Source organism: Dermochelys coriacea, chromosome 25 (assembly GCF_009764565.3).
Source record: "Dermochelys coriacea isolate rDerCor1 chromosome 25, rDerCor1.pri.v4, whole genome shotgun sequence".
NCBI classification, from domain to species: Eukaryota; Metazoa; Chordata; order Testudines; family Dermochelyidae; genus Dermochelys; species Dermochelys coriacea.
The window spans coordinates 13,167,757-13,194,142 of record NC_050092.1 but is presented as its reverse complement, the minus strand read 5'-3'; the positions used below and the strand labels follow the sequence as shown (position 1 = coordinate 13,194,142).

Genomic DNA, 26,386 nt, shown 5'->3' with positions numbered 1-26,386 from the left:
TGGCAAAACACAGCAGGCCCTCGTCTAGCTTAAAGCTCTGGCAGCATCTACGGGCCAGAGAGGACGAGCAGCATGTGCCATGCATCACCCCGCTGCTCCCAGAAATCACAAGATTGTCTTTAGCTAATCAGGAGCTTTCACAGAACGATACATTTGGGGGGAGGTTTTTGTTTTTTTTTAATTTCCTTTCTGTTTTTTTGAGCTTAGTGGTCATGATTGTCAAGCTATTTCTCTGCAACCACCAGGGCTAGAAGCTTCTCTCTTGCAACCGAACGTTGAGCTGCTCATGAATCCTACGCCTCCAGGTGCTGGCGCTTTAAGAAAAACTCCAAGCCAGGGGAGCCCCACAATAAAAATCCCAAGTGTGGGTAACACGAGGACTGGTCACGTGGTTCTAACGGCTCCTCTCCAGTCCCAGCTGCTAGCTGACCTTACCAGACACTAACTGCGCATCGAACCCCTTGTCTTCAGCGTATGCAGGTCATGTGGGACAGCAGACTGCAGGGAGAAGGGTGGGTGGGAAGGGGACTGAATCCATCAGCTTGCACCAAATGGGAAACAAGGTGCCCACAGACCAACCCCTCTCAACCTGTGACTAAGATATTGGAGCGCCCCAGGAGCACCTGTCCTGGCTCGTTTGGCCCACAGACCTCAAAGGGCTCTAGGAAAGGGGAAGCACCTGGCGTTAGCAGTACTCACTGGAAGGGAGCGAGAGGCAGCTGGCAGCAGGCAAATGACCACTTCAGGGTTCCAGCAGCTTCTCTCTGCCAAATGTACAGGTCCGCCCCCACAGCAAGGCATGTTAGAAGAATTCAGCTATAAGAAGTAGCTATAAGAATGCAATCCTGGGCTGGGAGTGAACTTTGCCAGCCCATTGTTGGCAGAGCATGGCTGGCCTTGTGGTTCAAGCACTGGCTGGAGCTGGGGGACATTGGGGTTCAGTTTTCAGGCTTTGCCCCAGACTCCACGCGTGACCTTGTCCAAGTCACTGCAGCGCTCTGGGCCGTGGGTCCTCATCTGGCAAACCAGGGGTTATGAGTCTCACCTCCCACATGGGCTGTCAGGAGCATAAACTCATGACAGCAATGGGTGGACAAGCTGGAGGTCAGCAGGGACTGCAGCAAATGCAGTTGCTGTCATCGCTCCCCTTGCCCAATTTCTACCTCCAAATAGTGCTCCGGCCCGCAGCAAAACACTCACTGCCTCTGGCTGCAGCCCATTAAACATACAGAGATTCTTTTTCTTTCAGCCACACACTGCTTCAGGAACAAAAGCAAGCTGCTGAAATTTAAAACCAATAGATGCAGTTTATTAAAAAAAATAATCCCAGATATCATAACCAGTTCCCTACAGAATAGCACACGGGCGTAGGAAGTGCTGGTGGTGTTAAAATAAATTGTGTTCAGACGTTCGCGCCGTGCCGTCCAGCACTATAAAACTGTGGCAGCTGTGGGGGCTATTCTAAGATTGGCACCGTGACGCCCCTGCGAGCGTGAAATCTCCTCACAGAATGCCTAGCATGGGCTCTGGCTGGGGGGTGGCCAAACCCTGGCTTTTGCTGGCTTGACAAGTTGTCAGGAGCGTGAGCTGTCTGCGCTGGGTGACTCAGGAGTTCCCTATGTATTATTCATCCCGGTGAAATGCATCCACTGCCGAACTCAGTTGTCAGCTCCACAAGAGACATGTCTGCGGAACGGGGCAGGAGGTGAGGGGCTGGGACAATCTCTGGAACTTGGGTCTGCGTTTACACCCAGTTTGGCTGCACACATCTCAGCTGCTGTGGTGGGAGACAGGCCATCACCCTCAGCTGGCTAGAATGGGCTCCTTACTGCAGGCTGGTGTGGAGTGCGAAACACGCCTGGGTTCCAGAGCTCCAGCTGCGGATCTCCCATGCTTCTGGCTTTGAATCACATTGGGACTCAGGGGATGGAGGGGAATGAGGACAGTAATCTAAGAGGGAGCGGGAGTCCTTGCTAATTGCCTTTCCAGAGAGCACTGGCCCAATCCTGCAAACCTTTCCTGGGCAGGGATCCAGCATCAGGCTTATGCAGCACAAAGGCCCCAGAATGGAGTGAAATCCGGGCTCCGTTGAAGTAACGGCACAATCCCCACAGAGGTCAATGGGGCCAGCGTTCCACCTACTGTGCTCAGGGGGTGTCAGTGGTGCATAGGCCTTGTACAAATCCCTCTGCCCAGAGGTGAGTTTCACCCACCAAGGGCCCTCACTCACAAGGGATGTCCTACTGAGCTCACTGGGCCTACATGGGCATGGGTAAGGGCTTGCAGGATCGGGACCAGCACATGAGCATGCTACAGAGAGGCTCACCCTTTGATCATATAAAACAGGAGGCTAATTTATATACACACCCACATATTTACAAATTTACATCTGCATACACGTACAAACCGAAGGGCCGAAGCTGCAGCAACCGCAGGTGCATGCTTAATGCTCAGTTTTATTGAATTAATGACTCGCATGCATAAACTTAAGCACCAAGAATGATCTCCTAGCCCCACTGAAGTACTGATTTCAATGGGGCCAGAATTTCTGCTTAGGTCATTGCAAGATACGGGCCCACTGGAATCAAACCAGAGCGCAAACTTCCTTGGAGTTTCATTTCTGTTCTAAAAATCGCCCTCTTGTCCCGCTCACTGAGACCTGTTGGGTTTCGGTTTGGAAATGGCACAAAGAGAGAGAGAGAGAGAGATTTTCTGCTTTTGAAACGAATGTACAAAGCAAAAAGAAATCTGCTTTTAGTCCAGGTATTTGGCATTCCTGCAGCGCTTTGTGGAGGGAAGTCGGCTGACCACACACAGAATTTCTTCCCCCTCCAAAGGATTCCGCTTTCCGCGCTACCCTCTCATCTTATCGTAATCGCTCACCATGCGTTTGATGTGGAACAGCTTGTTCCGCAGAGCTTTGCTCTCCATTTTCTTTGTCTGATAGTCAGGAGTCTGAAGCGAGAGCAAGAAACGAGGAGGCATTAATAACGTCGCAGGGAACACAGGGGCCCATTCTCTCTGGCTCCTTAATGCAGTTGTGCTCTGGAAGCACTAAGCATTGTGGGAGCTGGTTCAGTGTTATACGTTGCCATCTAGTGGCTGGTCCGCATAAGAAGATAAGAGCCTCCCATTGCTACCGGCAAATGAAGTTATGTTTTTAGCTCAAGTGGCACAGCTGATGCTTCTGGGGAGCAAATGTTAATAATTCATGGCCACATTTTCAAGGGCTCAGTGCCCACAACTGAGGCCAGCTTTAAGAAAATGCTCAGCACCCAATGGACTGCTCCCTTCAGTGCTTAAACGAGCGCTGGTCTCCTTTGAAAATCTGGTACTTAATGTTCAAGGTTCTGAGTTCAAGCCCCACATGTTGACTGTGATCCCAGTTTAGACCCCCTCCATTTGCAAGTGAACAGAGAGATTTTTATCCTTTGCTGTCTGTGCTGGAAAAGCAACCTGGGATCCCCGGGTTTCTTCTTGCCTTGCACACGCTCCCCGGTAATAAAGATTTTGCAACTGGAACTAAGCCATCATTTGGGGTGCATGAACCCCAATGGAACCCCCTCACGCCACTGGGCTGGCTCTGCGAGGCTCAAGGGAATAATCCAAAGCCAGGTTTCAGAGTAGCAGCCGTGTTAAGTCTGTGAGCTGTAGCTCACGAAAGCTTATGCTCAAATAAATTTGTTAGCCTCTAAAGTGCCACAAGTACTCCTGTTCTTAATCCAAAGCCAGTGGGCGCCGCAGGGTCCCCACAGCAGAGAGCAGATCGGCTGAGTGAAGAAGGCCCCTTTGCTGCGCCGCAGGCTGTAGGAGGGCAAGGCTGGCACCAGACGGTGCCGGCTAGACAACTCTGAAAGCAGGAGGTGTTTTTCCTCCGTCTCAGCTCACTGAAGCATGTTGTATTTCAAGCTGTGCCACAGAGCATAATCCAACACCAAACCAGCCAGCTCAGGGGCACCGTGAAGGGCGGCAGGGCATTTCACTCCAAGTCACGCGTTTGACTCTGACCCAGGTATGGAGGGATTGGCAGTTTTTAACCAGCTGGTGGCTCCTGGGCCATGTCAAGCACGTTCATCGCCTGGGTCCTAGATGACCGGTCTCCACATTACAGAGTGTAACCCACTGTTGGGTGGGTGTTACAGGCCCCTTGGAGTGAGGACAAGAGTTGTTACAATGCCCGCCCGCCTCCCTTCCACCCAGGGAGCTTTAGCTCAAGCTGTAGCAGCTCCTACTTTTAGCTCCGGAGGTCCACAGTTCAATCCCCCCTATGACAGCCAAGAGGGTGGCTGTCACAAAAGCACACACTGCATGGGACTTTTCCTCCCCGAGTCCAGACTAGGGAATGGGGGCCTGATTCTGGGGGGTGCGGCTCCCACTGACTTCGGTGAGAATGGCGTGTGCACAGCAATGCTCAGGATCAGGCACACAGAACGGAGCTAACCTCCCACCCCTAGCCGGGGCCTTCCAGCTCTGGAATCAGTTACATCGCTGGCTACACACACACACTAAAGCCACGCTGCCCTAGGGTGACCAGATGTCCTGATTTTATAGGGACAATCCCGATTTTTGGGTCTTTTTCTTATATAGGCTCCTATTACCCCCCACCTCCTGTCCCGATTTTTCACATTTGCTGTCTGGTTCCCCTATGCTGCCCCTGCCCTGGGATGAAACACAGAACTCCAGCTCTGGGCTCTCAGTCCAGCCCCCTTCATGGGAGCAACAAATTCACTGAAAAGGGGAAAAAAAGACAATCACCCCAAGGCCTGGTCTACATGCACAGAGCTGCCCCGCTCTAAGTTAACACGAAATTTTAAACCAATTCAGATAAAACTGATGCAACATTGTGTGTAGACACCCTGAAATCAGTTTAAGCCTCATTCTGATGATTTTGCTCACCTAGGAAAATTGACAGGCATTCAGCTAAACCACAGAACTAGATTCAAACTGATATCCATACGTGCACCTAGGGGCTTTCAGAGGTTTAACCATGTCTGGGTTGGAAAGCGATTTAAGTTAAGTCGGTGCCGCTTGCTTGTGTAGACAAGTTCTAAGGCTGCTGAAGTGGGAAATGCTGAATGGCTAAGCCCTTGGCTGAGGATACTCACTATGGGATGCTATTTGAATAGCTAGGGGAATGGACATACACACAAATCCTTAAGGGAGACCAGACAGACAGAATACACACAGAGGCAAGTGGCTAAAGACAAGCTGGGTTTTGGAGACTCACCCGTTTTAAATCTTTCAGCCGGTTGTATTCCTCAGCAACTCCCTGAAAAAGAAAAACCAGGAGGAGAGGGCCATGTTATGTGCACAGCAGATAATTACTCCAGAGCCATCACTCGGCAGTGTACCTAACGAGGGAGCACAGGTGATGGTGCCAGGCGGGGGCTGACAAAGAAACCCTTTCAGGCTACTGTATGGAAAGCCAGCCACGTTGCCGAAAGGCAGTCTTCCCAAGGCAGCCCATCACTGCATGCTGGTGGAATCAGGATGGGCTGGGCAGGGACTGGAGCTAGGGAAGGAGAAGAAGAGATGTCTTCCAGCTCCCACTGACTGGGCAAAATTTCCTGTCAGCTTCTACAGGGGCAGGGTGGGTCCCTGAACAAAATAGATGAGCATCAGCTATCAAATGAGACCTACATCCCCCTTCAGTGGGGCTCCGGCTTGGTGCTGGCCCCTCTGCAGGGGGGGTGAAGTAGCAGGAAGGATGCCCTGTAGATAAGGCACTTGGCTGGGAATCGGGAGACTTAAGCTCAGAGTTCCTGCCTCTGCCACTGAATGTCTCTGGTTCTCAGTTCCCTGGCTGCAAAATGGGGTGACAACGCCCCCTTTGTCTGTTGAGCCTGTGAGCTCTTTGGAGTAGGGCTGGTCTCTTGGTGTCTGTGCAGCACCATGCACAACCGGACCCTGAGCTCTGCTGAGCCCTAGTGGGGCTACTGTGATACAACCCCTACAGACTCCATGTCAATTGGTAAAGCACAGCCCCAGCCTGGCCCCGCGCTGACCTGGTACTGTGGGCTGTCCTCCGACAAGCCGTCCAGCTGCTTGCTGAGCTGGTTCAACTGGTCGTTGATGTTGTCCATCTCGGCGCACAGCTGCTTGTAGTGCTTGAGGTCGGTGTCGAACTCCTGCTTGTATTCCTGGCGAATGCTGTCCGAGGTGATTGGGGGGTACACGCTGCCCGGCAGGAGGAGAGGGAGAGAGAGAGATTAGACTGGGGATTCAACGGGGGGTGGTGTGCTCTGGGGCTGGTTTGCAGAAGGGCAGAGTATCTGGGAACCAGGTTAAAGGTGCCTCGAGTTTGGAGCCCCTCTCCCCTGCACCCCCAAATCATTGCAATTTATTTCCATGCAGCATTGTTCTTGCACCAGCATCCAGGGAGCTGACAGGTGGCTACTGGAATTACAGGAGGGCCGTGCCACCGGCCTGTCTGACAGGAGAGGAATGCAGGCATCCCCCAGATGCTGCTGCCACGGCACATGGTGACATCACTGCATGAGGTCATCGCCGTGACAATGACATCACATTGGGATGCCAGCACATCATGTCAAAATGTCACTGAAGCTGGCGTGACCAGATCCCCTCCCGCCTCCCATGGAGTAGCCCTCCCCCACAGGCCAAATGGGGCAGCCTGGATCCCCATTCTGATCCAGCTACATGGCATAACATAAGACCATAAGAACGGCCATACTGGGTCAGACCAAAGGTCCATCTGGCCCAGTATCTTGTCTTCCGACAGCAGCCAGTGCCAGGTGCCCCAGAGCGAATAAACAGAACAGGGAATCATCAAGTGATCCATCCCGTGTCACCCACTCCCAGCTTCTGGTAAACAGAGGCTGGGGACACCATCCCTGCCCAGCCTGGTTAATAGCCATTGATGGACCTATCCTCCATGAGTTTATCTGTTCTTTTTTGAACCCTGTTATGGGCTTGGCCTTCACAATATCCTCTGGCAAACAGTTCCACAGGTTGGCTGTATGTTGGGTAACAAAATACTTCTGTTTGTTTTAAACCTGCTGCCTGTTAATTTCATTTGGTGACCCCTAGTTCTTGTGTTATAAGAAGCAGTCAGTAACACTTCCTTATTTACTTTCTCCACACCAGCCATGATTTTATAGACCTCTATCATACCCCCCTTAGTCATCTCTTTTCCAAGCTGAAAAGTTCCAGTCTTATTAATCTCTCTTCATATGGCAGCTGTTCCATGCCCCTCATCATTCTTGTTGCCCTTTTCTAAACTTTTTCCCAATCCCAATACATCTTTTTTGAGATGTGGCGACCACATCTGCATGCAGTATTCAAGCTGTGGACTTACCAGGGATTTATATAGAGGCAATATGATATTTTCTGTCTTTTTATCTATCTATTATCTATCCCTTTCCTAATGATTCCCTCTGTTGGCTTTTTTGTCGGCCGCTGCACATTGAGTGGATGTTTGCAGAGAACTATCCACAATGACTCCAAGATCTCGAGTGGTAACAGCTAATTTAGACCCCTTCATTTTATACGTATAGTTGGGATTGTGTTTTCCAATGTGCATGACTTTACCTGGGCATGCTCCCCCATGGGTCAGCCCCTCCCCATGTGGCCCAGCCTGTGAGGTTAACAGCAGCGATCCCTGGTGCTAGACACCCTTCTGGGGGACGGCCCCAGCAGATGCGTCCCTGCAGAGGCAGCCAGGGGTCACTGATGGACGCGCCGAGGAGAGCGAGCCCCTCACCTGCCCCACTCGTCCTTGTCCCGTTCGTCGCTGGACTCCATGGCTGTGGTGTAGTCCGTCTCGTACTGGGACTCGTCCAGCTCGGGGTTGCGCCTCCTTCTCCTCCCACGCCGGGCGGCGGGCTTGCTGGAGCTCTCCCTCCCCCTCTCCTCCAGGGTGCTGGTGCTGAAGGTCCTGGCGGGCTGATCACTGACCACACGGGCAGGAGAGCTGGGAGGGGTGTGTGTGGACATGGGGCTCAGCCTAGAGCTGGGATTCTCAGCCTGAGACCTCCCCAAACTACTCATCCATCCAGGCGGGACACAGGGGAACCCCTGGGCTAGAGCGCCCCAGCTCCTGCAGGTGACCGGGGGCTGGCAGCATGGGAAGGCGGCAGGTCTGAGTGAAACCGGGAACGCGCTCCCCGCATGGGCACCGTTATCGGTTTGGACACCTTTTTCTAACGGCAGCAGTGAAGTAGCATGAGCTCAGGACCCCGCCGGGCCGGCTGCTGCCCAGACACACAGTGAGAGACAGTCCCTGCCCCAGAGCTCACAACCTGATGCGCAAAACAGACCGTTATCCTCCAGTCTGCAGATGTCTGGGAAATGAGGCCCAGGGAGATGCAGGGCCTTGCCCAAGGTCCCACAGAGCTGTGCACTGAACCCAACGAGTCCCAGCCCTGGGCTCTAACCACTAGACCTGCTGGGCACGTTACTTCGTCAAACCAGTGGCTCCCGAGAGCACCGTGAGCCCAGCTGAGCTGGGGGGAGGAGTCTGCCGGAGGCCCGGGTGGGAGATCTGGATACAAAGGGATCCTGGGTTCCCAGCCCTTGGGACGGACTCACCTTCTGGGGCTGTAGGCCTCGGGGGCATAGTAGCCGTTCTCCTTGTGCGGGTAGCCATAGGCGCTGGCTGGGGCGTTGACAGGGCTGATTGGCTTCTCAGAGTAGGCCAGCGTGGCCGTCTCATCGTGCATGCTGGCCCCCTCTGCAACGTTCTTTACCTGAAAAGCAGCCAGAGGCGTTCGGCTCTCTCTGTGCCCGCGTGCGGCCTGGGGGGGTGGTGGCTGGGTGCGATGCTGGGGTCACGCTCTGCCCTTAGCTCCACCTTAGCGAGAGCCAGGGCCAGGCGTGACCTTGGTCTCAACTTCAGACCTGGTGACGGCCTCAGGGCAGGGTGCACACAGTGGGGCCCAAATGGCAGCCCCCACCTGAGGGAGGCTGGGGGGGCTGGGAGAGCAGGGGGCTGGGGGTTGAGATTTAGGGACATTGGCAGAGGGGTGTGGGAGGGCGGAGCTCAGGGTTGGGATAACGGGGGATGAGAGGTCGGGATTGAGCAGCATCAGCAGGGCTGGGGGCCGGCGGGGAGCCCAGGGCTGTGATAACAAGGGGCTATGGGTCGGGATTCAGGGACCCTGGCAGAGCAGGCTGGTGGTGGAGCTCAGGGCCGGGATAACAGGGGCTGGGGGTCTGCACTGTGCGAGGAGCTCTGGCAAAGCCGTGCGGGGGACGCTGGCCCCGCCAGTTCTGTTCGTTCCTGGTCACCGTCACGCAAAGGCACACAGAAAACCAAACCGGGGCGGCTAATGCAGCCCAACCCTCCTCCGGACTGCAGGGCCCCGGAGCTGGGATTGGGATCGAGAGCACAGGGAACCACCACCCAAATCCCGGCTCTCTGCCTCCCGTTTGGGCAGCCCCAACCCCCTTATCACAGTGCGACTGGCTGATAAGCTAAATCAGCACTTGGCAAACACCTCCCCTGCCATTTAACCAGCCCCCGCCCTGCAGGCTGGGTGAGAGGCGGCTGGCACCACCAGGCCCCACGATACAGCAACCTGCCGGCCCAGCAGCAGAGGCCAGAGGGATGGGTGGGTGCTGGTGGATAAGTCCTAGGCACAGAGGAATGGGGCTAAATTGTGTGACCTACCCCCCTATTCCAGGGCCTAGCTGACCTGGCTTGCTATGCCCCACCCCCAGGAGCCAGCCCCCACAACCTGCAGTGGAGAACAAAGCAGTGGGGCTGTTAGGTCCCCCCCACCCCGTCCCTGCCTGTTAGAGGTCTGGGAGCTGCGGGAGCAGAGCGAAGGAGATACGAGGCTCTCCGGGAAGGGGAGTGGCAGCGCTCAGTGCCAGGGAACAGGCGGTTTGGGTGGGAATTTCCCCTCCCAAACTCCCCTATGCCAGCATGCCACAGGGCCAGTTCCCTTTCCCAGGGGCGTTTGCTCGCCTCGCTTACAATAAATCACAGGGACTCAGCCACCTGGAGAGCACTAACCCTTCCCTCCTCAGACATCCCTGGAACTGACAAAGGCAGGATGTGCCGGTCTGGGCAGCGACCTGACCTGGGTCCCTACTGAGCCCATGCAGGAGACGCGTCCACCAGAACTCAGGAAATGCCTCCCAGGGGTGATCTGCACAGTAAATAAACTGAGCTGGGAGGAACGTGGAAACGCCCAGGGCTGGGAAACTGATCACGTCCAGGGTGCTTCGGTTCTTTCAGGCTTTGCTCTTGTACGGACGGCAGGCTACAGGGCCAGATTCTGCCCATCTGTCTTACGTACATCTAGGACCCCCAGGGCTGTAGGATCTGAGCACCTCCAAATTGCTAATGTCTTGATTTATCTTCACCCCACCCTCCGTGAGTTAGGGAAATGTAATTATGCCCATTGTACAGATACCACCTACCGCTTACATAGCACTTTTCATCAGCTGATCTCCAAGAGCTTTACAGAGGAGGGCAGGACCACTATCCCCATTTTGCAGATGGTGAAACTGAGGCACAGAGATGGGAAGTGACACGCCCAAGGTTACACAGAAACCTAGTGGCAGGGCCAAGAAGAGAACCCAACACTGCTGGGTCCCAGTCTGTGGCTGCACCCACTAGGCAATGCTGTCTCCTTTCTAGATAGGAGACTGAGGCCCACAGAGATTAAGCGACTCACCCATGGTCACACAGGAAGTCTGTGGCAGAGCAGAGAATTGAACCCTCACCTTCCCAAGCCAGTGCCCTAACCACTAGGCAATCCTTGCAGTGTATTCACACAATTTTCCTCATGCTGGACACAATGCCTCACGCAGCCAGTTGGCCCATTGACCTCAATTGTGCTGTAGGACACTACTTAGCAGAAAGTTACAAAAACAAAGTATTAAAATCTGGCTCTAAATGGGGGAGCCATAGTTTTAGAAGTTGTGACCTTGACATAGCCTCCCGGCCCAGCCCCCCACGTACATCCTCCTCCACCTCCACAGGCATCTGCTAAAGAGGGCATCCCAACAGAACAGATTTTTAAATAATCAATAAATAGTTAATGTATGAATGGGAATAACATTCACCAGGGGAGGGGAAGGAGATGGTAAAACAGTGTTAGACTGAGTTCATCAGGGTCTCTGAAAGAAAGAAAGCACCACTTGTATCATGTGGTAAAGATGATAAAGAGAGATCGATACAGTGTTGCCAACTCTCTCAACACCTCATGTTTCTCCTAAAGCTCCAGCGCCTGGAATCAGGGGATTAAGGGAGAATCTCCTTTTTTTAAAAGTCATTTTCTAACCTTCATGCTTTTGGAGGAAAGCTTGAGCACACACCCTGCGTGCCCCCCAGCGGCTCACTAACCAGAAGGCAAATCAAAAGCAACAAAATTCATTTTTAAACAAAATCTCATAGTTTTTAAGCCAATTGTGGGATTTTTCTGAGAGACCGGATATGGGATGATTGAGCTCTTGAGGCCAGTGATCAGAGAGATCGATAGAAATGAGAGACAAGGGGCGGGGGGTGAAGCGATATCTTTTATGGGACCAACTCCTGCTTGTGGAAGAGACAAGCTTTCAAGAGCTCTTCTTCAGGGCAGGAAAAGGTACTCGGAGTGTCACTGCGAACTGCAAGGTGGGACAGACTGTAAGCCCAAGGGATTGGCACACGTAGACAGACCAATCAAATGGAACAGGTTTCATAAACAGCATGCCTGATTCTCCCGTCCTTGGCTAGTTGCCCCTCTGCTCCAGTCAGATCTTTTCTAAATGCCTTAAGTTTGCCCCTGCTTGCAATTAATTCCCTGGATAGCTGATGCACTCATTAACCCCTTCCTTCCTCTCCTCACGTCCACCCAGCCACCCTTGGGAGCTGTCTTTGCTCCATGCCGCCGGCTGCTGAATAATGCAGGCCGCTCCCTCCCCTGCCCATCGGAGCATGAACGTCTGCTCTGCTCTATGTAACCTCGCAGCTGCAGGGCCCCAGCCCCTTAACTGTTCCCCGCATCCTTGTCCCTGACCTCAGGCCAAAGGCATTTCCTAGCACTGGGCCTCCAGGCGGAGAGGTGGTGGGTTGGTGACGCAAGAGAGGTGCGGGCAAAGGGGGAATGCGGCCACATCTGCTCCTGGAGGTTAAGGAAATGGGGAGGGGTGGGGGTATTTGTTTAGACTGAATCCTAGACGGCCAGATGTTTTCCCCCTTTCACCCTTCCTTTCTTCCTGGCCCTTTGTGGCTTGTTAGCTGGAGCCTCTTGCTGGGGGCAGAAATTGTTGCTTGTCTGGGAACTGATGGATTTTTGGAGAAAAAAGTGTCATACCCTGGCTAAGTTAGTCTCTCTCCCACCTTCCTTCCCACATGAGCAAAGATGCAGAGAAACCTGGGAGCTGATCCTGGGGGGGAATCTCAGGGGAACCTGGGAGCTGATCCTGGTGGGGGGGGGAACCCCAGGAAGACCTGGGAGCTGATCCTGCGTGGGGTGAGGGGAAATCCCAGCTCCCACCTGCAGAGCCCAGTCTGGGAAGAACTTGTCTTGTTCACTTCCACACATTATTGAGCCCTTGACCCCTGCCCGGACTCAACGCTGCCAGCTCTGCTTGGGCTGTTAGACACTCCTTGCCAGAGCTGTGACTACAACCCAGGCATCCTGGCTCCCCACCCCCATCCAGCTCTAATCTCTAGGCTGCGCTGCCTAAGACTCTGACAGTTGCGCTCTCTTCTTGCCCTTGTGAGAAGCGCTGATTTGGCTGTTAACTCTCCTTTTGAAGGTCGCAGCCCAGCCCTTAAACACGGTACGCGTCACTTAGGACATGCCTGGGCAGCACTCAGACCCTAGTTACGAGAGCAGGACAAGACCCCAAACAGAACAAAGGAGGCTCCTACTGTGGACAAGTCTTCCTCCAGCGAAGGCCTGACTGTGTTAATTTCCCCACAGCTAGGTTTGTCAGTGCTGTTCAGGTCCCTGATGCAGAGACGGCTGCTTTTCTGCGTCATGCCATGCAGTGGAGCGGATGCCAACTGCCATATGCTCTGCCCCAGCAGTGCCCTGGAGGGTTGTCACTCTGTGTTAGGCTTTTAGCCATCAGACGCTCACGCTGAGAGGCAGGGATGCACTGGGGAGGCGGAGGGGAGAGGGATGATTGCTCCAATGGCCCTTGGGGGATTTCACCCTGGCAGAAGCTCAGCACAACACCATGGTACCACTACACCCATGGCTGGGAATCCCAGAATCCTTTGCTTCTGGATGTAAGTGGGATGCAAGTGGTGCCAAGACCACCTGCCAGCCCCCCGCCTAGAGGGGCATTTCCCAGGCTTAAGCAGAGCCCAGCACTTACACTGGTGTGAAATTTCATCCGAACAACCAACCCTGCTCCCCCACCCCATCCCCAAGTGCCTGTGACCCCACTCGCCCAACCCCACTGCCAACCAGATGTGACCTGGCGCCAAGCAATGGACCAGAACACCGTGGCCATTTGAGATGTACCAGGAGAAACCCCGTGTGGCAAGAGCTGCCCAGTTAATCATTGACGAGAGTGAAACTAAATCATATCATAAGCAAACATTTTTCGAGCACTCAGTGGACAAAGGGGAAGAGAACAGAAACCCTTCGTGTTGCTGGTTCCAGGCTCGCAGCCTATCTGATCCAATCATGTTTTATTTATCTTTTGGTACATTCAAGATAGCTTGGACCAGCCCTGCTCTCTACACCCTGTTATTCATATCTGAGCAACAAAGAGACTAAAAGCGAATGGAAAAAACAAGGCATTTAAAACAGATGTAAGGAAATACATCCCCCCTCCACTAATATATAAAATTAACCCAGGGAACTCATTGCTACATGATATTATTATTTATTTAAATTTTGGAAGTAGGCTAGAGCCACAGTCACAGACCAGGATCCTGTTGTGCTAGGTTCTGTACAAACGCTGAACAAAAGTAATAATACCTAGTTCTTATATAGCACATTTCATAACATGCGTCAGGGAGCACACACCACTGTGCCACATTCCCTGCTAGGCCACTGCACTTGCCCTAGTCCATCTTTTGCTCCAGAACCTAACCTGACCCTTACTTTTATGGTTGCCTAGATCACCTTAAAATGTGAAGCAGACGAATCCAGCCACATCTGCCCACAGCGTGAAAGAGCAGATCAGAGAGATTTCTGAGCTTGCCCCATTGACCACAATGGGGTGTTAACTCTGAAGCCTACAGACAGTGACCTACAGATCAACATTGTTAACCATTTATAGATTCGTACCTCCTAAGGCCAGAAGGAAATTATTGTGATCATCTAGTCTGACCTCCTGCATAACATGCCAGAGAACTTCCCAAAGTAACTCCTACAGCATCTCTCTTAGAACAAATCTAAATCTTGATTTTAAAATTGTCAGTGACGGAGAATCCTCCATGACCGTTAGTAACTTGTTCCAACAGTTAATTACTCTCACCATTAAAACGTTACCGCCTTATTTCCAATCTGAATTTGTCTAGCTTCAATGTCCAGCCATTCGATCATGTTACCCCTGTCTCTGCTAGATTGAAGAGCCCGTTATTAAATATTTGTTCCCCATGTAGATTCTTTATAGATCTTTGCAAGTCACTCCTGACCCTTCTCTTTGTTGAGCTAAATAAATGGAGCTCTTTGAGTCTCTTGCTATAAGGCAGGTTTTCTAAGCCTTTAATCATTCTCATGGCTCTTCTCTGACCCGTTTCCGATTTACCAACATCAACATTTCCCTGCTGCTAAAAGGAAGATGAGGATGGATCATGCTACAAAGATCTGCACAACCTACTGTGAGTGACGGCTGACTTTGAGGGCTCTCAATTTTGGCGCCATGAGTGGACGGGGCTTAGGAGAGTCCCTCCCATTGTTTGTTTCCCAATCTGGCTCCTGAGGGTACCTCTGGCACCTAGACACCATGGTGATGGGCTGGTTAGTAATGCCCTGAGTTAGCCACAGAGCAGGTTGGAGCCTCAAAGTCCCTATCACTCATCTGCTCCACCCGCAGCCTGCACCATCCTAGACTCACCCACTCCTCCACATTGGGGCCTTCCTGGAAGGCGAGTGGCTTGTCCCAGTAGATATTTGGCTTGCCAAACTTCCAGATCTTGTGGCGCGTCTTGTGAGCAAAGAAGCAAATCACGCAGAGAAGAATGACGATGAAAAACCCACAGACAATGGCGATAGCCTAGAAAAGAGGAAAAAACCCACGTTGGCCAGGGAGTCAGGGAAATTACCCTTATGTCATCCATCATCTTGGTTCAACCCCAGCACCCTCTGTACTGCAGCACTGACCTCTACCACTCAAGCTAAAGGAAGAACTCCATCAGCCGATAGCAGCAGTAGGTTGTTGTCCTCTATGTGGATTGGCCACTAGCAGGAAATGAGACACCCGTCCCTGCCAGCACAGCTGGAGAAGTCATTCCAGTCCATGTGAAGGTGCCAAAGGGTGGGGGGAAATCAAATGAGAGGGAAAATAATTGTTACATCAGACAAGAGAGTCCCCCCAAGGAAGAGAGAGTGAGACAGATGAAAAATTTCCTGGAATTGGGATTTAGGGGGAGGAAGAGAAGAAAAGAAAGCTTCTTGGGTTGGCAAGGGCTTTTGGAACCGGCTCCTTCATCAGAGCTGCCAAGCGACGGAGAACAAACCCGGCAGCACTCAAAGGGGGAATTGGGTAGGGTATTGGCTGTGCTGGCAACAAACCGAATCAGCTTCCCCAGCTGTCCCTGGCACAAAGCAGGATCACATGGGAGGCTGCCGCTGCTTTGCTCATTACTATGATCTTATCCTGTGTGGAAGTCAGCAAAACAATCGAGCCGGCAAAGCTTTCTGGGGTTGATTCTCCAGGACTGGGCCCAGCTCAAGAACCAAAAAGGAACCAGGTAATGCCAAAGCACTTTGCAAGCTACAGGGATCCAATGCCCTCATATTTTACAGACTGGGAGACTGAGGCTCATTGTGAGAGAGGAAACGACTTTCGCAAGACCCCACAGAGCCAGGAAAAGAGCCCAGGAGTCCTGACTCCCCGCTGCATGCTGAAACAACCAACAATCTTCTCCTAGGGACACATGGCCGAGAGCAGCAGAAACAGGGGCTACTTATTCTCTGTATGATTTTTGCTCCAGGAGGAGGAGTTCAAATCCTTGCATTTTGGTGTGTGTGAGAGAGGGAGACTTCCCAGAATTTCCCATAGGGCCCTAGTAAGAATGTTGAAGTTTGATAGATATTAGACATGGGGGGAATGACAGATTAGGTCACATCTGATCCATGCATCAGGCAGGTGCAGCACGGCTTGTTTTTGGTAGGAAATATACAGCAAAGTGTGTAGCTCTATGTGACTCTGGATTTCAGGTGGCCGGAATGCAGCAGGCTGGGCTAATCTTCTCCTGGAGACGGAGTGGTATCGGCAGCCCCACCCAGCTTGCTGCTTAAATCGCTGCAATTGTTTCTCTCCAGACCGAAACTGGCTTCACAGAGACCTTGTTTGTTACTATTCTTCTGCCTTCTATCCAACAGACAGCCTAGAGCTCTGACTCTGGAGCCAGGGCCAGCAAGCAGAGATCCCAGTTAGCTGCACAGTGTCAATAAGGAAACCGACCCAGCCCAGCAGAGTAACTGAGCAGCAGATGAAGGAGATGTTTATAAAGCTGTTTTGCTCCTTGTTACATCCTGGGGGCTAGACTTGGAAAAAGCACATAGCTGGTGGGCTTGTGGTTAAGGGGGTGGAGGGATAGCTCAATGGTTTGAGCATTGGCCTGCTAAACCCAGAGTTGTGAGTTCAATCCTTGAGGGGGCCATTTAGGGATCTGGGGCAAAAATTGGGGATTGGTCCTGCTTTAAGCAGGGGATTGGACTAGATGACCTCCTGAGGTCCCTTCCAACCCTGATATTCTATGATTCTAAAGCAGTGAACTGGGAGTCAGGAGACCTGAGTTTATTCTGAGCTGAAAGAGGCGCTTCTTAGCTTAGAAGAAGGAAGGTTCAGTGATCAGGACACTAGCCTAGGACTTGGAAGACCTGGATTCAGCTTCCAGCTCTGCCACAGGATCCCTGTGTGACCCTTAGCCAAGTCATTCAGCCACTCTGTGCCTCAGTTTCCCCTCCATTCAATGGCGATGACAGCCAGGCCTTGCCTCCTAGGAGTGTGTGAGGATAAATCCATTAAATACTGGGAGGTGCTCAGCTCAGAGACTACAGTAATGTGGGCTATTCAAGTATTTATGATAAATAACTGGGCTGTAGATTCAGCTGTGTGTCTGTCTGGGCCTCAGTTTTCCCCTTTGTAAAATGGGGTGAATGAGCCTTCCTTCATTTATTCAGACCGTGAGTTCTTTGGTGCAGGACCTGTCTCTCACTGTGCATCTGTGCAGTGCCTGGCACAAAGGGTCCCTGACCTCAGCTGGGGTGTCTAGGTGCTAGTGGGCTACAACGCACCCCAACACTGGTCTAAGGGGAGCCTGCAGTGGACTCATCTGTCTTGGCAATTGAAGACTGCTAGATGCTGCTATCGTCGAGCCCCATGTAACTCTGCAGAACCATTGCTGTAGTCAATGGGGATTCAATGGTGTCAATCCATAGTAACTGTCACAAAGACATTACAGCAAATCTTTTCCACCAGCTTTCTCCCAGGACTTAGAGACTTTGAGGCCGTGACCACCCGACCCACTGGGATCAAGGGAAACTGACTAAGGCAAAAACCAACTTTCAGCGACTGTCGGTGGCACTCGGTTCATAGCTGTAGAGTTTTAAACTATACGAATCGTTGCACCAGGACGGCTCAAGAAGGGGAGAGGGGTGCAGAGCTCTGAGCTGATCAGAACAGAGGGTTTGGAGAATCCCAGAAAATGGGTAGAGATGGAAAAGAGCCAGGAGATGGTCTAGTCCAGGATTTACCAAACTTTCCCATAGTGGGGACCACAGCTTAATAGAGGGATTGGCCTCCCATCCCTTTCATGATCCTATTTCACTCCTGTCAACTAAAGCCATTGGTTGAATGGAAAAATAACCACATGCTTTTCCTTCAGCTCCCTCTCCCATCAGCTTTGACCCTCCGTCAGCTGCAAAACCCAGGAAGAATGAGTCAGCATCATGAGAGCAGCCAGCTCCCCCTGGGCCAGGGGCCAGTTTGCAAACCTCTGGGCTAGCCCATCCACCTGCCAAAGCAGGATTTTTCTCATACTTTGCCCAACCTGGATTTAGAAGGCCCAACTAGTTCCCCTTTGAGATTGCTCCACAGCTTCGCCCACCAGAAAGCACCTCCGGTATTGAGCCTTGAATTTCCCTGTCCTCAGCTTCATCCTCCTAGCCCTGGTGACACCCTGTGTCGAGCCAAGGGCAGCTGACACTAGTCACAAGGAACTGCTCTTAGCTGAGGTAAGCTGGAGAAGTGCACCTATGTCTATTGGAAAAGGGAAAGCAGGAGTTACAGCTGATGGCTATGGAGGTACTGACTGGCTGGGAAATGCCAACGCTTCCAAGCAAAATTTAAAAATGTTAACAAAAAACCCAAAACAAATGGGGGGTTTCCACTAATATTCTGACCAAAATTTCATCCTGTTCGTCTGTGAAATAGAGTGAGCGAGACAGTAGGAAATTTTCAAAACCCTTTGTAGATCATTTCACATTTTAAATAAACAAGGACTAAATTGGCGTTAATATTTCCCCCAAAAAAAGTCATCCCGTTTTCTGAGCTGCTCCAAGAGAAAGTCAACGAAAGATGAAAACAAAATGGAAGGAGAGAGAAAAGAAGGAGAAAGAGAGAAAAGGCGGAAAGGAAGTGGAAGGAAGGAGAAAGAGAGAAAAGAAGGAAAGCTAAAGGGAAAACGCAAGCAGTGCCCATCTTACCTCCTGCGGGTCCACAGTGCAGTAATGGTAGAGGTACTGGTTCATGTAGGCTCCACCGGAGGAGTACATCTGGTTGCACATGGTCAGCATGGGGCTGTAGTAGTAGCTGCCAGTCATTTGTGCCCGGGGGTTGACGCCCATGATGTAGACGATGGAGGCGATGAGCATGACAAAGGCCAGGATGGCGCACACCACGATGACTGCCAGGTAAAACCTGCGGGAGCGGGCGCTGCTGGACTTGGTGACGCTGGCCACGAAGAGTCCCAGCAGTGCTATGAAGCACAACACCGACATGGCGATCATGAAGCCGCTGGCTGCCCGCGGGTTGGTCATCCCGCCATAGTAGCCTCCATAGCCGCCGTATCCGCCGTATCCGCCGTAGCCCCCATAGCCCATCCCTCCGCCATAATAGCCAGACCCATAGTAGCTCCCTAGCCCGCTCCCATACATCCCCCCATAGCCGTAGCTGTATTCCCAGGCCAGCGTAGAGGCCACGCAGGCGAAGATGGTGATGCAGAGCAGGACGACCAGGGCCTCCAGGATCCTCACCACGCCGGGCGGAGAGTTCCACTTGTAAAAATACTGCGGCACGTCCTCAATGTAGAAGGAGCCTGGGATGGGGGAGTGGATGTCGTAGCCGTAGCTGTCGCCGGGAGGGCCGTAGCCGGTGGGCGGGCTGTCGTAGGGCTTCTGGCTATACATGGAGGAGGAAGGATCCAATGCAGGGCAGGCGCCCAGAGACCGCAGTGACGGGCAGCCTTAGAAACGCCTCGGGAGGGCGGCAGATAAACAAGCTGGTCAAGCAGGGTGGCCTGGAGGTGGGACAAGCACAAGGGCAGGGGGTTCGAATCCTGGCTCTGTCACTGAGGCCTTGAACTAGTCACTTACAAACTCCCCCAGCAAAGGGCGTGAGGGCCACGCATTTCCCTTGGCTGCCGTCTGGCCTTGGGAGACGACTGCAGTGGAACTGGCCGCCTGGGGCAGCCGGAGCAGGGAGCTGTGAATATCCAGAGAACTTGCCACAGTTCTGACTGGACTTTCGCGGCTCTGCGTTGTTTGCTCCAGCTCTGAGCTTCACGCCACACCTACGCAGCCCCCTTTGCTTTCCAATTAGCTGATCTCCTCCAAACTAACCCACTGCCACCCCCCAGAAAAAGTGGCATCAATATGCTGCTTGCTGCCACCTCTGTGTGTGGGTTGTAGCCCTTTGCCGGGGGTCACAGACCTTGGGCCTGTCTCGTTTTCGTTAGACTGTGAGCGCTGACTGCCCTCTGCTTCGTATTGATGCAGTGCCTAGCACAGTGGGCTCTATTCCCGGCTGGCCTTCAGGCACTACCATAATAACCCCGGTTAATATCAAATCAGTGGCAATTAGGGGCCTAGGCCCAGTATCTCCATATATATAGGTATGTATATTACATAGATAGATAGAGGGGGATGTATGGGGATAGATAGATAGCTAGATAGAGGGGGGTGTATGGAGATAGATAGATAGATTGTAATTGCATCTACATAGATAGTCAAGTCAAGCATGTTAGTCACTGGCTATGTCTACACTGCAAAAACCCTGGCAGCAGCGAGTCTCAGAGCCTGGGTCTACAGACTCCGGTTTGCATTATGGGTAGGGTGACCAGACAGCAAGTGTGAAAAATCAGGACAGGGGGTGGGGGTAATAGGAGCCTATATAAGAAAAAGACCCAAAAATCAGGACTGTCTCTATAAAATTGGGACATCTGGTCACCCTAGTTACGGGGCTGAAAGCAGCAGTGTAGATGTTCCCTCTTGGGCGCCATGACCTAGCAATAGGGCGTCTTAATCATTCATGAGCTAGGGGAAGGGCTTTGGGCGAGGCCAGGCAGGAACCAGGCAGTCCTTGGGGACGGTTGCAGCCTACAAGGATGTGGCCATTTTCTAACTGGCCCCAGCGGCAAAAGGAGGCGTCACGCACACCCCGCTTTAAGTCCTGAGCAGCACAACTGATCTCTCCAGCTCAGAAATGATCCACGGTGGGGTGGATGGTCAAAACCAGGGGGCTGGGCTTGTTCATGCCAGCTAGAGGTTCTTTAGGGGGACTGTCCAAAAGGGACTTGCTTGTCTAATATCCTAGAATCTAATCCTTCTTCTGGTCCCAGCCAGCCTCCTCCCTGAGCCCTTGGCACCATCTCCCCATGCCGGGGCAAGACCCTTCTCCCCTGCAGAGAACAGAAATCCCATTCACCGCTATGGACTCATTGATGCACAACTAGCAAAGGCTGCAGGAATCAAACAGCCCCCATGCCCCAGGCTGTGCTCAGCCCTGACACTAGGGGGTGCAATTCCCATTGACTTTGGCCCTCCGCCTTGCAAAGGATTCTCCTAGCTGAACTTTAGGGACCCTTGGTAAAGTGTTTTTTTAAAGCACATAAATGACTTAGGAGCCGAAGTCTCATTTTCCAAAGTCACCAAAGTGCTGGGAATTGAGGGGGCCTGTTGATTTTCCAGGAGGCTTGGGCTCTTAAGTCACATGGGGTCTGAGTTAAGTGGGATGAACAAACCCAAAGTTTGCCTAACCCTGGTGTGGGCAGCCACACAGTGACTGTGCCTCCCGGGTGCTGACTCAGCCAGGCGTGCAGCTAGGACGCCGGGGGGCCCATCCTTGGGTCTTTGCCCTGCAGTAAACTGAGCCACAGGTTTTTTTTGGGGGGATTGTGGGAGACCTTGTCTGTCCCTCTAGGCACGTGGAGGGAATTGTGGGAAGGCCCTGGAGGACTGGCAGCATGATGTCCTTGCCACAAGTGGGCAGGTTACCAGCTCCTGCGTAAGCACTCCGCCCTAGAGGAGCCAGCTAGCCCAGGGCAAAAGCACTGCTAAACTCAGGTTTCGAGGGTTTTGTGTGTGGACGGGAGCTGGATTAGGGGCAACCCCCGAGCAAGAACCTGAGTAAACTTTGCAATGAAGACAGATCCTTAGACACTTTGATGATTTTTGCCCCCCTTGCACTAGCGCCAGGCTCTGGTCTCAGTTACACCAGCGTAAATCTGGAATAATTCTGCCAAATGCAGGTGCAAATCCTGAGAAACAGGCTGTCACACCCTCAATATCAACCAATTCAACCACATTTTTATTTCAACTCCCCACAAAAGTTACCCACTTGAATTTACTCAGATTGCTCAACCAAATAATGCAAAAGATTTAAAAAAAAAAACAACCCACCAACAACTGAACTACAGTAATTTTGTTCAGACACTTTGGTAACAAAATGCAAACCCCCAAACCCCACAGATTATATGTTTCTAAAAAAGATTACTTCTGCGTGTTCCTATGCTATGGTCACGGTACAAGTACCTCAGCAGACAGACATGCCTTTCTAGGCCATCTGCCTTACATTCGTGTATTTCAGTCAATCGGTTTTTCCCTATGTCTCCCCTACCCCCTGTTCTGTGCAATAACAACACTGCTGAGTGCTTCAAAGCACTTCCCGAGCATTGATTAATAACAGTACAAACAACAGAGGCTCAGACACAGAAATGCTTTTGTAACACAAACCTAAGATAATAAGGCCCGACCTTGCCGCTTCCGCACAAGTCATTATGACCCAGAGAGAAGAACTCCTGTGTACTCGTAGGTTACAGTTATCCGATAAAGGGGGAATTTCACGTATTTACATTTACAACTTCTCTGTGAGGCAGGGAAATACCATTAATGCCATGGAGAACAAAGGCAGCCCAAAGAAACTGAGTCACTTACTCAAAGGGAGTCGTGGCCAGGGCAGGGGATTCATAGATACTAAGGTCAGAAGGGACCATTCGGATCATCTAGTCCGACCTCCTGCACAGCGCAGGCCACAGAATCTCACCCACCCACTCCTATGAAAAACCTCACCTATGTCTGAGCTATTGAAGTCCTTAAATCATGGTTTAAAGACTTCAAGGAGCAGAGAAGCCTCCCTCAAGTCACCCATGCCCCATGCTACAGAGGAAGGCGAAAAACCTCCAGGGCCTCTCCAATCTGCCCTGGAGGAAAATTCCTTCCCGACCCCAAATACGGCGATCAGCTAAACCCTGAGCATATGGGCAAGATTCACCAGCCAGATACTACAGAAAATTCTTTCTTGGGTAACTCAGATCCCATCCATCCAATATCCCATCTCAGGGGATTAGTCCTATTTACCCTGAATATTTAAAGATCAATTACTTACCAAAATCCCATTATCCCATCATACCATCTCCTCCATAAACTTATCAAGTAGAATCTTAAAACCAGATAGATCTTTTGCCCCCACGGCTTCCCTTGGATTATTCAGCTCCTGCTGCCCACACTCACTGCTGTATTTGTAGGGTATGTCTACACTGCAACAAAAAAAACCCATGGCTGGTCCGGGGAGCTGGCTCAAGCTCACCAGGCTTGAATTGCAGGGCTATAAAACTGCCGTGTAACCGTCAGGCTGGCACCCCGGTTCTGAGTCCCTCACAAGCAAGGGTCACTAATACACAGAAGACCTGGCTGCTGAGAATAATTACCCCAGGGTTGAATTCGCTGTGCTATATTTAAAGGGATACATAAAAGGAAGATGCAGTTTTGTTTATTTGACCCCTTACACTTCTGGGATAGCCAAGTTTTAAACGCTCTTTTCTGCCCCTGCATTCCAGAGGTGTACCCCCACCCGCACGAGTATCCTTTGCGTCGGTTTGGCAGGCTCCAACTCGCTGGACACAGGCGCAGGGGTTCCCACAGGAACTGCCTGTTCTCCCCCAACCCAACTTTTAATAAAAGGCCTTTTTATTTTGCTACAGGCTCAGCTAATGAGAGCCTTGCCACTGCGCTTCATTGTAATCCCCCAGTGCTGGAGGGGCAGAGAACACAGGGAAGGGCAAACAATCCTCCGTAGAATTCTTCTAAGCCTCACCTTGGATTTTGGGATCGCTAGGAACGTGCAGGGTCAATGATCCCTGCTGAATCCAGCCGTCCTGAACCGCTGGAGATAGGATGGGAATGTTCAGCTGGGGCCTCCACTCCGGCTGCAACAGTTTCTGCCAACACCACCTCCTCTCTTATTTCACCTGATTAATAAGTCTCTGTTTTCCCAGGCCTGCAGCTGGGAAGCCCATAGCAGCTCAGGGCAGGGTTTGCTCACTACACACCCCTCGTGGGTCTCCACCCGTCTATCCCGGCACTAGCAAATAGGACGCTCCCCTCACACGCGCGTGTGCTCTAGTCAGTCCTTTTTAAAAAAAATCCCCAATGTTTTTCTTTCCCCAAGAGAGCCCGCGATAAGTTTGATGCTGTGTTTCGCTGCCAAACCTCCTTTCTTTGGCCAGGATTCAAGTTTCAAAGACAACAAAAGCTCCCAGTGCTTCTAAAAGCTGCAGTTCCAGTTTGATCCCAGACCCCAGAGAGAATTTCCAGACCCGGTGAAGTTGACTCCAACACCTAAGCCCTTTCTGCAAAGATTTTGCAATTCCACCTCTTTCCTTAACTGGGTTCTTTGAATTGCCCAAGATTTTTGTTTAGCAAACACCTTGCTTTATTCAATAAAGCCAGCTAAGCTTGTTTTCATTTCTGTCCTAGCTTTGTTACTCTAGAAATAAACAAGAAAACCCAACGGCCCCTCTAAAAACCCCTTAACAACAAACAAGGATTTAAGTTTTGAAGGAAATGGCTGGTAAACATTCACGGTGTTCTGCATCAAAAGCGAACTCTCAGAGACAGATCTGTGTGAATTCAGCCTTCTGACCTCATGAGAAGAATTTTCTATGCCAGCGCCTCAGCTAGCATCCATTGCCATTGCTCCATTGAGGTCAGTGGGGCCAGACCCCTACCTGGCTGCAGGTTGATTGATACCCGCTGGGAATCTGGCCCCCTTAAGTTCAACAGAGCTTTAGACGATCCTGAAACATATGAAGCAAAAATAACAGAGCAGCTCTCCGCCATGAAGCGATCAATACACCTTACCTTAGATTGCAGCTATCTCCAGTGCCAGCTGCGCTGGTCTCTGGCACTTAGTATTATTGGTAAATGTGCTGCTTACCAGCCTGGTGCTGCCTGCAGATGGGCCCCTGGCTCAGGGCTCCATTCCTGGAGCCGCTGCCTTGAGAAGGGGATTTGCTGGGTTTCCTTTAAAAGCAGCTACCTGGGTCCCCTCTGTTTTCCTCCCCTCTTTGTTCATCTTAAAATGGCAGCCCAGGGATTAATCATTACTAGGTGCACAATCATTAAAAACAACCCGCCAGCCTCCTCCTGCTGCAGCCAGGCCAAAGAGAAAGTTTGTAACTGCAGGAACCTGGCACAGCTGTAGTCAAAAACTTGGCAGCAGCAGATGGAGCGCTTAAACCTCAGCTCCCTGTTCCAGCCTGGACAAAAATCGCCTTGTGTTCAAGACTCTGATCAAAGCGCCTTGCTGCGTGGCTGGCTTGACTTTAACCCCTTCCATTTGTCATGCACATGGACTGACGGGGGAGCAGCCCCCTAGGCAAGGTTGAGCTGCCTCTCCCTGACTCAGTTGGGCCCGAGAGGTCCTGCCAAGCCACAAGGATCCCAGCCTGGCACTTGGATTTTACTCCTCTTTAAGTCTTGCTCCCTGTGCGCCCCCGCTCTTCGTGGGTGCAATGAGTTTGTGGGGTCCCGGGCTTTGCAGTCAGAGGGTGTCTCAGCTGAACGGCCCACAGGGCTTGAAGTTAAACATGGAGCATGTTGGCAGGATTGGGACCTTAACTAGCCCTGGATGCCTCGTTGTTTCCAATTTCTTGGAGGGTTTTTATTTTTAAATAAAAAGCAGCTTTATAAGTGGAAAAAACCTAAAACCAGGTGTGTTGCAGTGAACGTGCGAATAGCAGGGCTGCTCTGACCAGCTGCCCGCACTGGGATGGCTGTCAGTCAGGGTGCTCTGAAATTCTCCCTCTGCAGCTAGCTTCCAGCACTGATCACTAGTGCTAACAATCCACAGATGCACCAGGGTAGCTCATCATGGGTCTGTCTACACTGCATTGTAAACCCAGGTTTTTCCAAGCCCATTCTTGAGTGTCCACGCTGCACTGTAAACCTTGGTTTACAACTGCTGGACCCGAGTCGCACAGCTGGGCTTGAGCTGCATCCACACTGCAACATGACAGGGCTCAGACCCCAGTCACAGCAAGACTCAGGCTCCAATCCATCCCGCAGCAGGGTCCAAGGACCTGGGCCTTGAATGTTTGCTGACCTGAGTCGGGCTGATGTTTGTAGCCAGGAGGCTCAAACCTGAATCAGCACCTGGGCTTAGTGTGCAGGTGTATATAAATCTCTCCTCTGCTTTTTCTACCAAATGCATCCGATGAAGTGAGCTGTAGCTCACAAAAGCTTATGCTCTAATAAATTTGTTAGTCTCTAAGGTGCCACAAGTACTCCTTTTGTTTTTGCGAATACAGACTAACACGGCTGCTACTCTGAAACACCCCACATCGTCTCACTCTGCTCCCTAATGACCATCATGGGGACGGCCCAGGAACCGAACCTGGGACGTTCCCAGGAAGAGCATGAGCCTTTCATGAGCTTGAACTAAAGAAGTAAATCCCCCTGGGGGGAAGCTGCAGCAGAGTCACATCCTCTGCGGGGAGAGATGGGGGGGGTCTCAGGGCACG

The 26,386-nt window shown here is 51.8% G+C and overlaps 1 protein-coding gene across 3 annotated transcripts; it reads right to left on the bottom strand.

Moving 5' to 3' along the window:
- Nucleotides 1-1,272: 1,272 nt before the first annotated feature.
- LOC119848460 (occludin) lies at nt 1,273-25,493 on the bottom strand. Of its 3 annotated transcripts, none has more exons than XM_043502874.1 (8): nt 24,726-25,493; nt 18,795-19,606; nt 14,977-15,135; nt 8,548-8,705; nt 7,721-7,939; nt 6,006-6,177; nt 5,228-5,269; nt 1,273-2,955 (listed from the first exon to the last, which is right to left on the bottom strand). In XM_043502874.1, the coding sequence occupies exons 2-8, from the start codon at nt 19,494-19,496 to the stop codon at nt 2,854-2,856; spliced, it is 1,554 nt and encodes a 517-aa protein (XP_043358809.1). In that variant the 5' UTR covers nt 19,497-19,606; nt 24,726-25,493; the 3' UTR covers nt 1,273-2,853. The 3 variants fall into 3 exon arrangements, with proteins under 3 accessions (XP_043358809.1, XP_038240269.1, XP_043358810.1); XM_038384341.2 differs by having other exon boundaries at nt 7,721-7,930; nt 24,726-25,492; XM_043502875.1 differs by lacking the exon at nt 24,726-25,493 and adding an exon at nt 23,680-24,649.
- Nucleotides 25,494-26,386: the final 893 nt, after the last annotated feature.

Coding starts and splice junctions, on each gene's coding strand:
- LOC119848460 (XM_043502874.1), bottom strand. CDS start 19,496: ATGTATAGCCAGAAGCCCTACGACAGCCCGCCCACCGGCTACGGCCCT. Junction 8,706..14,976: donor GCCCCAATGTGGAGGAGTGG/GTGAGTCTAGGA, acceptor GCTGCTTTTCAG/GTAAAGAACGTTGCAGAGGG. Junction 7,940..8,547: donor GAGGCCTACAGCCCCAGAAG/GTGAGTCCGTCC, acceptor GTCCACACACAC/CCCTCCCAGCTCTCCTGCCC.